The sequence below is a fragment of the Mastigoproctus giganteus genome, chromosome 4, assembly GCF_048544385.1.
Source record: "Mastigoproctus giganteus isolate SK-2022 chromosome 4, ASM4854438v1, whole genome shotgun sequence".
NCBI lineage: Eukaryota > Metazoa > Arthropoda > Arachnida > Uropygi > Thelyphonidae > Mastigoproctus > Mastigoproctus giganteus.
The window spans coordinates 131,205,040-131,218,146 of record NC_143578.1 but is presented as its reverse complement, the minus strand read 5'-3'; the positions used below and the strand labels follow the sequence as shown (position 1 = coordinate 131,218,146).

The 13,107-nt window shown below is 38.8% G+C and overlaps 1 protein-coding gene across 2 annotated transcripts in view; it reads right to left on the bottom strand.

Moving 5' to 3' along the window:
* LOC150087065 (serine/threonine-protein kinase PLK2-like) overlaps positions 1–13,107 on the bottom strand; it is a 387,915-nt gene that overhangs the window by 98,946 nt on the left and 275,862 nt on the right. For both annotated transcript variants that reach the window (XM_090372931.1, XM_090372930.1), the window contains one exon: positions 5,559–5,633. In XM_090372931.1, coding sequence (XP_090229057.1) covers positions 5,559–5,633 — 75 coding nt within the window. The remainder of the gene's footprint in view (positions 1–5,558; positions 5,634–13,107) is intronic.

Here is a 13,107-nt window from a genome sequence, read left to right as displayed (position 1 = left end):
AGGAATCTGCACTATTAATAGGTTACATACGATTGGGAAGTGATCACTATCCATTGGATCACTTAAAACATACCACTCTATGGTTGGAACCAGTAATGGAGAACAAATGGAGAGATCTATTGCTGAGGTATGTCCAGTTGGGAGCTGAACGTAAGTATGTGTGCCAGTATTGAGTATGGCGAGGTTTTGTGCCTCTAAAAAGCTCTCAATTAATCGACCTCATCTATCTAATTTAGGATCCCCCCATAAGGGGTAATGCCCATTGAAATCCCCTAACATACAGAGTGGTGGAGGTATCTGTATAAGGAGGTCTTCAAGATCTTTTAAACAGTAAGTATGGTTTGGCTGTAAGTAGATTGATACTAGTGTTATTGCAATATGGAGAGTTATACGCACAGCAACAGCTTCTATTTCAGTTTGAAGTCTAACATGTTTAGTTGGGATCTTTGAATTTATCAGGATTGCTACACCACCACGGGCAGCATTTGTTGTATTACGATCCCTTCGATAAAGGCAATAGTTCTTTATCGAAGGAGAACTTTGCAATGTTAAGTAAGTTGCCTGAAAACAAAGGGCAACTAGAGAAAAACAATTAATTAGATCTTGGATATATAGTCTGTATTGCAACGAAAGCCTCTGCCATTCCATTGTAAATTACAAGGCATTATTTGTGTTTAGTTTATGGAGATGATTCTGACTGCTTTTTGAAGGTGACTGATTTATGGCATTCCAATTTCTGTTTCTTTTTTTTTTTTTTGGAAAACTGGCCGACCAGTGTCCATTTCTTCTTCGGCATGGATTTCTAAAATAGGATCTTCCTGTATAGATCTGCCATCTGTGTCCTGAATATTTTTTAATAGCATTTGAGTTTGTAATACAAGATGTGGTAGCAATCACTGGTGGAGGAGATACCACTGGTATTGTCAGAGGTGTATTATTTGCTTGGTCTGCGGTCTTGGATTGTTGCTTGCGTACAGTTGGTTGTATCAGAGAGAGGACATTTCTAGCCCAATCAGAAATTGATTTATTAGTATGGAATGTGACATCAGTTTGAACGGAGACTGCTTGATATTTTTTTACAGTATTTGCATAGGTAATATTCTGGTTTATAGTTGGTGCAACTAGTTTTCTTGCTTCTTGGTAACTGACTGTTTTCAACCTTGTATTTTACTATTTTTTTCTCGGTTTTCCACTTTTCACATGTCTTGGAATATGCAGGATGGTCGCCTTTGCAATTTGGTCATGTCATTTTTGTAGCTGTACAATCATTTTGTATATGGTCTGAGGACCAACAGTTGAGGCAGACAGGAATTCCTCTACATACAGTTTGAGAATGCCCATACTTTTGGCATTTATAGCATCTTAAAGGGTTGGGAATGTATGGGTAAATGCAACTGAATAAAATAACCTGCTTTTACAGAGGGTAAGTTTGGTGTATTGAAGGTAAGAATAATAGTTCTGGTAGGTGTCAGTTGATTATCTTTTTTAATCATTCTTTTCGCTTCAATTACGTTCTGTCCCTGCAGTTCTTGGGTTATTTCTTCCTTGGTGACATTTAATAAATCCCAACTCTATATGACACCCTTAGATGAATTTAGGGTTGTGTGAGGAGATATTTTTACAGGAATTCCAGCAAAGCTTGTTAGTTGTAGAATGTCTTTGATTTGTGGTTTCTATTAAAAGGTCTCACTGTCTTGGGAGATCCTGCAATACCCTCCAGATGTTTTTGGATGACAAAAGGAGACAATTTACTCATAGGCTGACTACTTAACGAATGGAAAATTAAGAAAGATGGGCAGGGATGCTCCATCTGGCTAGTCTTCTGTCTCTTTGGGTTGTCATTTTCTGTATCAACATGGTCTGTATTTGCCATGTTTGCTCCTTTTCACCCTTGGCAAGAGGACTTATCTGCCAAGGTTTCCGGCCCCCACAATGGGGAGGCAGGAGCAGTGCTGCTAGGGGGCCAAACGGTTTAAGTGTTAGTTGTTTAGTAACTAGAAATATATGGATAAATAAAGAAAGGTGGGTTTCCTTTCTGTGTTCTAACTTATGGCTTTTCAAGTATAGAATGGATTGAAAAATAAGATTGCTAAGAGAAAAGTGGGAACTTAGAAATACTACCAATTTTAAACACACACACCAACCGTTTATGACTGATTGAATAATGAAATAAAATAAAATAAAATGATAAAAAAGACTAAAATAATATTTACAAAAAACTGAAATATAACAAAAATAAAATAAGTAAATAAGTTAAAATACATTAAAATATAAATATAAAAGCGATAAAAACACTATTAGAGCTTTCGGAGGTGTCTACCTCCTTCCTCAGTAATAGTGAGACTTAAGCGACACATCCTTAAGTACCAGGTTCACGGCACACACGGATGACTGATATTGATAAAATAAATGATATTGATGATGGTATATCAAGCTTAATGTCCAAGTTTGCAGATGATACAAAGGTTGGCAGTGTTGTCAAGGACACTACTGACACTATGCTACTGCAACAGGATCTGGAAAGGTTGAGCAGATGGGCTGAGAGGTGCCAAATGAAGTTTAACATTGACAAATGTAAAGTACTACACATGGGAAACAGCAACCCCAGAGGAACGTATCAACTCTGTGGTACTACACTGACAGTGGTAGAGAATGAAAGGGACTTGGGGGTGATTGTGCAGGCAGATATGAAGTTCTCTGAGCAGTGCAGACGGGCTGCAAGAGTAGCTCATGGAGTATTGTCAATGATATACAGGAATTTTTCCAGCAGGGATAAGGAGGTGATTATTCCATTGTATAAGGCAATGGTCAGGCCACACCTAGAGTACTGTATACAGGTCTGGAGGCCTCATTTCAAGAAGGATGTAGAGCTGCTGGAACGAGTACAGAGAAGGGCAACAAGATTAGTGAATGGAACAAAGGGGTGATCTTACGAAGAAAGGCTTAAGTTTTGCAAATTACAGTGTCTGGAGACTAGGCACCAGCGAGATGATCTGATAGAGGTGTATAAAGCCTTGAATGGTTTAAGCATGCTCAATGCTGATGGGATTCTTCCTCTAGCTCAGAAAAATCACCTGAGAGGGCATAAATTCAAATTGAGGAAAGACAGATGTAGGATAGACGTGCGGAAATTTGCCTTTAGCCAGCAGGTGGTTGGTTGGTGGAGCAGACTGCCATCCCTTGTGGTGGAGGTTGATAGCCTAAATAAGTTTAAGGCTCAGCTGGACAGGTATTTTGAACGAACAGAGGGGTGAAGTGGAAGTGGGTTTTTTTTTTTTTTTTTTTTTTTGGCTGATGCTGCATAAGCTTGCTTTCTTGCATCAAATGCCTCTACTAATGCTAATGACCAGGCGCATACTCAGCATTCCTTTCACTTGTACCAGAACAGGAAGTGGTCTGGAGACGTGGAAAATTAAAACGTTTATCTCTGGCCAAAACCACCACCTCAAAAAGGGGGTGAAGCCTAACTCCCCTGTCTCTGTTCATGCTATTGTTACCAGAGGATCCAATCCACAGACTTTCCAGCCACTTGCGGTCCCAGAATCTATGCGCCCGGTCAAGGATGACAGCGTTGTTGGGGGAGATCTGGTGTTGTTTTTCCCAATAGTGCTCGGCAATGGCGGATTTATTGAGCTCTGCAGTCCGTATCGCTCGTGAATGCTCCCCCAGACTGTCCTTGAGACGCCGTCCTGTCTCCACCCACGTAACATTCCCCACAATCCAGGCATGTGATCTCATATACGACCCCACTACTAGAATCCCTAGTAATGGGGTCTTTGACCTGTGACACTACTGTGTGCAACCTCCGGCCCGGAAACTGCACACAGCGTGTCTGAAAGTCGCGAAGCATCCTCGCAATGCGATCTGACAGGCCCGGATAGTAGGGAACATACACTGTGGTAAGCGGTACAGGCGGAACTACCCGATTGGGCTCTTCCTCTCTGTTGTATTCATCAATGACCCTCTGGGGGTAACCGCACCTCATAAGATCCGTCGTGATTTGCCTAATTTCCTTCTCTTCCTCCTCAGGGGTACTGCAATGTGTTCTCACCCTACCCAAAAGTGCTCTGGCCACACTATTTTTATGTTGAACAGTCTGTGCCACCCTATAATGTGTGTACTGGCCCCTACACATTGGTTTCCTATAAACCAAATAATTCCTATAAATAATTAAGTTTTTTGTAAATATTATTTTACAGTCTTTTTTATCATTTTATTTTATTTCATTATTCAATCAGTCATAAACGGTTGGTGTGTGTGTTTAAAATTGGTAGTATGAATAATCCCAACCTCAGAGGCCTTATTACAAATATAACTTAGAAATAACTTTATTCGCTTTTGAAGATCACTATGGATCGCAGAAAACATCACTTGACCTGGAATTCGCTTGGCACCTCAATGTGATATCATATATTGAGGGGGCCTCAATGTGATATATTCATATTAATGCAAACATTGAACTATAAGAAAAAATCCTTATGTAGAGGGTGAACATAAAAAGTTCGTGATGATTGTTCATTTGACAATGATTTATTTGTCAGCTAGAAACCAGAGTGAAAGTGCACTCTAAACAAACTAGCCTTGCAAAAATTAGAAGTGATGTTGCTTTCTATACCATCACTAAGGCTCATGGTTTCAACCTCTCCAACCCAAAAATATTAACTGTTCATTGACATAGTGGAAAGGCACTTAAAATTTAGTGAAGGAGAGACTTGGATGAATTTCATATACAAATGAATGTTTCACAAGTTGTCACAGGAACAAATGTGTGGTTTTCATTCATTTCCCCATACACACCACCACCATTTAGATAACATTCATCAATCTCAAAAGAAGTTCCAAATGACCACCTCAATTTCAAAAATTTACCCAACCAACAACAGCCCAGCTTGCCAGTACCATAACAATACAGTTAGCCTAAGGCAGCATCACATCAGTATTTTGTTGCATCAGCATTCTAGGTACTAAAGGTACACAAGTGAATTCTCTAGGGATACAATAAGTGAACACAAAGGGAAATAAGCAGAGGATTGGAAATATTAACATCCAACTCAGATTTTCACAGGTGTGATGATTGGCTTGACATGTCATACTACCTTAACCATCACAGTTCATACATTTAATGTACCCTAGTTTTAATTGCTGAATTTCCACTGAGGCCATATGCTCCTAATCATGTAATTTCATCTATAACTCCTTGTTCATCACTTCCTCAAGCAGCTTTATCACAGATAAAGCTTTGTCAAATATTAGTCTATTTACAAGGGATTTATAGGCAAGTTGATTATTTCCTAATTGAAAGGATAAGTTTTCCCAGTTTAACTGTAGAAACAATTAACAAGCCATTATCTTTTCTGATATGGCATGGAAATATCAATTTCAGCTATAACTGAATGGATTTTCTATTCAGTGCTATGTTCAGCAATATTGAAGCAATGCACGCATTCAGAGTTACCAACATTTGAAGTCAGAACTTTTACTGCACATTCTCTGTGCATGGCATTAAAAAACTGCCAATAAAATTAAATTTCCTTTAGAAAAGAATCTGAATTTCCTACCTTTAGGCATGCTTTGAAGACAGGATCTTAGAAGACCATATAAAGTTTCTGCAGAGTATTCCTTTTGTTTTGATCCTTGGAAGGAGAAATATTTCAAGCAATTAAAATGGATAATTATTAGAAAAACCTCTACACATTATATCAATACCTTTTACAAAAAATCATAACATCAAGAATCTTTCTAACTTTAGCTTTTCTAAAAGTTAACTTGCTATTTCTGTAAAATAAGAATTTAAAGCTTTAACTATTTGGGGTTTTTTATTTTTTTTATTATTTTTTTGGGGGGGGGGGAATCTTAAAACTAAAGAAATCACCAACCTTACTTAAATAAAAAAAAAAAAAAATTCCAATTTCAGAATACACAGGAATTTTTCCATTTGTAGATTTATACATTTAATTTGTAGAATGAATGTTACTGTCCATTTCATTTCCATCACTGTGCAGCTGCCTTTTCCTTCTAAAAATGCTCTCCTTAGAAATAAGTACACTTGTACCTCAATATACCAACTGTCAAAAAACTTCTGCAAACCAATTTTGAATATATAACCCTGTAGCACAGTGGTTGTGACAACTACAACTTCCTCATCCAAAGCATCCTTTAGATTTCAACCACAACCAAAAAAAATGGGGGGGGGGCAAATTTCAATCAACAGTATTCTCATACCTCTGCAATACAAAAATACAAATTTCATTTACATTCTGACACAGCAGAAGATAAACTCCTTTTGGCATGGTTTCCACCTTCTTTGCTGCTACTTGAGTTCTGGATCACTGGTTAAATTCATACCCTATCACTAATCACTCAAATCAGAGACTTTCTTATTCCAACCACTAACAATCTTCACACACACATTTCTCATAAATATTTCTCTACTTCACTGCTTTGTTGATAAACTGATTCAACATCTTTCTCTGATTTCCTGAACTAGTGCAATTTACCTCTAGGGTAATAGTCAAAGTCCAGGCTATAATGTCATCAGCCATAGATTCTAATCTTCCCTCAAAATGGGTTTTACTTGAAACTGATGTTCTTAACACACTGATCAACAATAACTTACATTTTAATTTATTTATTCAGTTTTAACCCATGTATAGCATATGCACTAAGAGGATTATAATTTTCTTTTCTTTAGCATTAACAAATTCTTTCACTGATTATTCTCTCATTTATTCACATCTACTTGTGCTTCCAAGGAAACAATAGCTTTGCTATTAGGGTACTTAACAAGTAGTTAAGCACTCTAATGGCAAAATTCACAATTAAAAAAAAAAAAATTTGTCAGGTACAGATTGGTGTACATTATGCTTCTTTGTTCCATAGGTACAAGAGCATCGAACAGAGATTTTCATTCTAGAAAAAATCCCAGAATACTGAGCACTGATCAAAACTTCTATTTAAGCACTACCAGATGTTCAGAATAGAATTTATGTATTCTATAGATACAGCAAAACTACCATTATACAAACACCTTAAACCAGAATTAGACAACGTGAAAAAAATTCAAATGTTCTCCAATGCTTGATAATTATCACGGTCACATAATAGCACGAATATGCAGTTCATGCATCAGAGCAATGCTTCAATGTTAAATATAAGACAACTAGAAAACAATGCAGCAGTCCTTGAAGCTGTCACAGACATTCTCTCAGGTATGCAAGCTGTGCTTACAACCCAAAAGTTCAAAATGCTGATGGAATTGATTTCCATCAAGTTAAGTGGACCTAATTTTGGTAAAGTCCGCTGGGTCCGTGACAGCCAAATCCTCTGCTTGTACCTTCACAGTGGTGGGACTGTTAGTAACCCTGGGTATAAACTCAAGGTGCAAGACCTAAAATATGGCACCTAGCATACTGGAAGTGACCATTCAGGTGCAAACCAATGTAAGTAGGCATCAAGGTGTGCCGCCCACACCACACAGAGGAATGCTACCCCTGTGTTACCAGGCAATACTAGGTGGTAGATGACTCATCTACCAGTGCAATACCACCACTTTGCTTATTGGAGGCTTGAAGTGGTGGAACCAATATTTAGTTTTAAAAGCAAAGCTCCCCCCCCATCTGTTCTGTCATGCAGAATGTTTGATGTCTTGAGGTTATAATGGACATCATGGCAAGATCCAATCTTCCTTACATTTCAAGGGTACAGCTCTAAAACAGTTTTTGCAGGCAACAGTTTTCCCATACTTTACTATGAGAGGCAGTCACACTCACACATCTTTATTAGTTTTAAGGATTTCTATAAAAAACGAGCGTTTCCTAGTAAAATACCATTAGATAAATTAATCTGATAAAGATAAATTAATCTGATAAAGTTGTTTAAAGAAATAACCAAAATTAAGCAAGATGTTGAATAAATGATTTTTCCCTATGCTTTTATATGGGATGCAGTCACACTATCAACTATCACATATCTTTATTAGTTAAGGATTTCATTAAAATACAAGTGTTTGAGTAAAATTCCATTAGTTAATCTAATCTGGACATGTTTGGACACTAACTGCATTTTAGCAGTAAGTAACATGGATGCTGTAACTGCATCGTAGCGGTAATGCGAGTTGTATTTAGTGGTCATGCAGTTTTGAGATTAGTTATGGTGGATATCGTTAAAATATCCTCCAAGCATTGGTTTGTACTTTTTTTTTCTATCTGCTGCTATGGATTCTACAATCCACCACGGTTTTGAGAATGGTTGAAACCGGATAAATTTTTTTTTTTTTTTGGAAGTGATAGTCCACAACTAGATAGTCCACAACTAGATAGTCCACAGGACTAAACCTATTGATAACTCTAGTAAGTTTTTGGATCAGCTAGTGTATAATCTCTCTGCCTCTACTCTGCCAGATAGTGACTAGTCACTATCTGGCAGAGTAGAGGCAGTGGGAGTTCAAGTAGTGAGTATTCAGGGAGGAATTGTAGATGCAATGTTATAACAAGGAGCTGAGTTTATTCTTGCCATGTTGTTTGTTGTTTTTAGGAGCATTAGCAACTAAGGTCATATTGCTCCGAGGATATGCGGTGGTCATTCCCTGACCTTCCCGCATCCTCCGTATTTGGTGGGCGTGGGCTTGAACTCTGGTCTAATCAAGAAGCGTGTACTATGCACTGCTGCTCCTGCCCACCTGGCTATGGAGGCACCTTTCTTGCCATGTGTACACCATATCTCCACTTGTTCTCAAAACCTGTGCTCCTGTACTTACTCCTGTTCTGTGTCACCTTTTTTCACTTCCTCATTGCAAAGGAGTTTCCCTTCTGCTTGGAAATCTGCTCATGTGCAGACAGTTCCTAAAAATGGATGACAAATCCTTCCCATCCAATTGTCATCCTATTATACTTACTTGACATTTCATAGCTCTTGACATTTCAAAGGCTTTTGCTAGCGTTTGGCATAAGTCTTCTCAATAAGCTTCCATGTTATGGTTTGCCATCTGTTTTTTGTAATGGAATATCCAGTTTTCTCTCTGACTGCTCACACTGCAAGTGATGTAGATGTCTGTCTTCTAGCTTCTCCACTAATACTGGTATTATCCAAAGTTCAGTTCTTTCTCCTACTCTTTTCCTCTTGTATATTAATGACCTTCTTCCACTGATCAGAAATCTTATCCATAGGATTGCTGATGATAGCACATTTCATTCCACCTTCTATGAGGGGTTTTCCAAAAAGTAAGGCAATTTTTTTTTTTCCTAATAATAATGGTGAAAGTGAACGAGATGAAACTCTGTGGACAAATAGAACCATTAATAATATTCAAAAAGACCACCACTGAAGTGTTGCAATACAGTCGCCTCACAGCAGATTCTAGTTGCAAAATGCCAGCTGTGTGAGTGTGGTCCAAAACAAGTGTTTGTAAAGTTATTCTTTTGCTTTTTGCAAGCAAAAGGGTCTTCAAGTGACATTCACCGTGAACTGGTTGCTGCGTATGCTGAAAACGTGATGACAAAGAAGCAGGCATGTTCTTGGTGCAATGAATTTAAAGTGGCCCATGTTGACATTGAAGTAGACATAGGTGAAGGATTCGGCATTCGAGGTCAGTGGATGCGCTTAGACAGGGCTCCTCAGTTAAGTGGTTTACTTTTGGATAGTGCTTTTAAATATTTGATTTATTTAGATATTGTTGGATTATTTTGTTATAGGTTTTCCTGTAACTGTTTGATTTTAATAATATTATAGATATAATTTTTTAAAGTTACTTTCATTGATATTTATTTAATTTTATAATGGTAGTTACGAAATCTGCCTTAAACACGTCACAGGGTATCGTGACTCACATGGAAATAGCCGATGGCGATTTATGGGTGAGTAATGATTTAATCCGTTGTGGAACCTGTGGAATGTTTTCCAAGGTCGACCTGGTGACTAATCCTACCTCACCTGGGGATTCTTTTCTTTGTGATCGATGTAAGGAGTGCACCGATCTTAAATTACAATTTGGTGCACTGATGGAACAATTTGAGTCCCTGAAAAAACGAGTGCTTGCCCTCGAGAATAATGCATCTGGGAGCTCGTCAGGGACTCAAAACAGAAAAACCAGTGCAAACTACTCTGATTAAAAAGGACATTGTTTTATTAGGAGACTCCATTGTCAGGGAAACGGGGAATAATTTTTGTAATAAGGATAGGTGGAGCAGAAGCAGGGTATGTCTGCCGGGAGCAACTATTGATGATGTCACCAACAGATTGTCAGATTTTAAGGGGGTAAAGAAAATATTATTATTCATGTGGGGACAAATGATATTAAACGTACACGACCTGACTATTTGTTGGAAAAATACAGGACCATGCTGAGGAAATGTCGCGAGCTAGGCCATAATGTCTATGTGTCTACAATTCTGCCTAGACACGATATGAGGGATTATATGTTAAGAGCCTTGTGGATTAACTCAAGACTTGAAGGAATCTGCAAGGCTTTAGAGGGCAAATTTCTATCAGCATGGCCCACACTTGTAGGTAGAAGGAATTTGTTTTGTAGAGACGGGATACACTTAAACAAAGGGTGGTGCAAACGTTTTTGCCAGTATTATTGAGGATACCTTAAAGGTTGAGGGAAACTGCTAGTTAGGGGGGGGATGTGGATAATACTGACACACATTTATCTGATAATATTGGTCAAAGTAACTCTTGCACATACCTTAAGAGTTCTTATCTGTTACCCCAACTGGACGTATTATCTAGATGTTCTGGGGGCAGAAACGTTTCACGTGAGCGGGTAGCTAATATCAGGGAAGAGAGCCTAAAAAACTTCAAGGGTTGTGTTCGGGTTGTTAAATATACAAGAACAGTAAATCTTAATTGTTTATACAGTAACGTTAGAAGTGTCGTCAATAAAATGAGCGAATTCGAACTGCTGGTTAAAACAAGTAAAGCAGACATAATAGGGCTTACAGAGACGTGGTGCCACCCGGAAATTGGGGACGAGTTCCAGTACGGCTGGTATAATGTATTTAGGAAGGATAGAGTAGATAGAAGGGATGGTGGGGTAATGCTTCTTATCAGAAGCAGCCTGAGTGCGACGATAGCTTTCCCAGATTCAGACATTTCACATGCTAGTATAGTCTGTATGGTGCAAGATAGTTGGAAACAAAGGTATAATATGAGTAGGAGTAATCTACATACCAGGTGATTGTGACGATTATGACAAAAGCTTCTACATGCAAATGGCATGGGCAAGTAAGCGTCAATGCCTTATTATGGGTGATTTCAATTTGCCTCTATTCTATTTAATCTATCCAGTTATATTAAAGGAGGCAGCAGAGGAAGTAAGCAAACCCTTAGCCATAATTATGAGAGCTTCCTTGGACTCAGGGGAAGTACCCACAGACTGGAGATGTGCAAATGTGACCCCAATTCACAAAGGAGGATCAAAGGCTGACACAAGTAATTATAGACCTGTGAGTTTTACTCTGTTCCAGGAAAATTAATGGAGGCACTAGTTAAAGAAGCACTGCAGGATCATTTAGACAAGACTTCAGTTATAGCTCGTACACAGCATGGTTTTAAGGGGAAGTCTTGCCTGACCAATTTGATTGGATATTATGATGCAGTCACAAAGGAACTGGATGCAGGGAATAACTTTGATATTATATACTTGGATCTTAGAAAGGCTTTTCATACTGTTGCACATGGAAGACTGCTGCACAAATTGGAGCAGTGTGACATTGGAGGCAAATTGCTGCTGTGGATAAAGGGGTGGCTGAGGGGGAGAAGACAGAGTGGTAATCAATGGATACTGCTCGTCGTGGACTAATGTTATTAGTGGAGTCCCTCAGGGCTCAGTGTTGGGTCCATTATTGTTTTCATAAATGATATTGATGATGGTATATCAAGCTTAATGTCCAAGTTTGCAGATGATACAAAGGTTGGTAGGGTTGTTAAGGACACTACTGACGCTATGCTGCTGCAATGGGATCTGGAAAAGTTGAGCAGATGGGCTGAGAGGTGGCAAATGTAAAGTACTACATATGGGAAACAGCAACCCCAGAGCAACGTATCAACTCTGTGGTACTACACTGACAGTGGTAGAGAATGAAAGGGACCTGGGGGTGATTGTGCAGGCAGATATGAAGTTCTCTGAGCAGTGCAGACAGGCTGCAAGAGTAGCTCATGGTGTGTTGTCAATGATATATAGGAATTTTTCTAGCAGGGATAAGGAGGTGATTATTCCCTTGTATAAGGCAATGGTCAGGCACACCTAGAGTACTGTATACAGGTCTGGAGGCCTCATTTCAAGAAGGATGTAGAGCTGCTGGAACGAGTACAGAGAAGGGCAACAAGATTAGTGAATGTAACAAAGGGGTGCTCTTACGAAGAAAGGCTTAAGTTTTGCAAAATACAGTGTCTGGAGACTAGGCACCAGCGAGGTGATCTGATAGAGGTGTATAAAGCCTTGAATGGTTTGAGCATGCTCAATGCTGATGGGATTCTTCCTCTCGCTCAGAATAATCACCTGAGAGGGCATAAATTCAAATTGAGGAAAGATATGTAGGATAGACGTGCAGAAATTTGCCTTTAGCCAGCGGGTGGTTGGTTGGTGGAACAGACTTCCATCCCTTGTTGTGGAAGTTGATAGCCTAAATAAGTTTAAGGCTCAGCTGGACAGGTATTTTGAACGAACAGAGGGGTGAAGTAGTGGTTTTTTTTTTTTTTTGGCTGATGCTGCATGAGCTTGCTTTCTTGCATCAAATGCCTCTACTAATGCTAATGCCTCTAATTGATTGGAGTAAATGGGAAGGAAACTAGACATGGGGAACAAAATTTTTAAATCAACTAGATGACTGTTATTTGTATCAACATGTCAGGGAAAATACTAGAGAAAAGAATATCCTAGACCTCATCATCACACATGAATCAGATGACTTAACAGGGCTGACAGTAGAGGAACCAGTAGCAGGAAGTGATCACGGAGTTCTACGGTGGATGATGACGAGAGAGGTAGCAGAAGTAAAAGGCAAAGGAATGGGTTTTAATTCAGAAAAGGAAATTACGATGCCTTAAGGTACTACATGGCCTCTATTAACTGGGTAGATATCGCGCAGAGAATGAATACAATTGAAC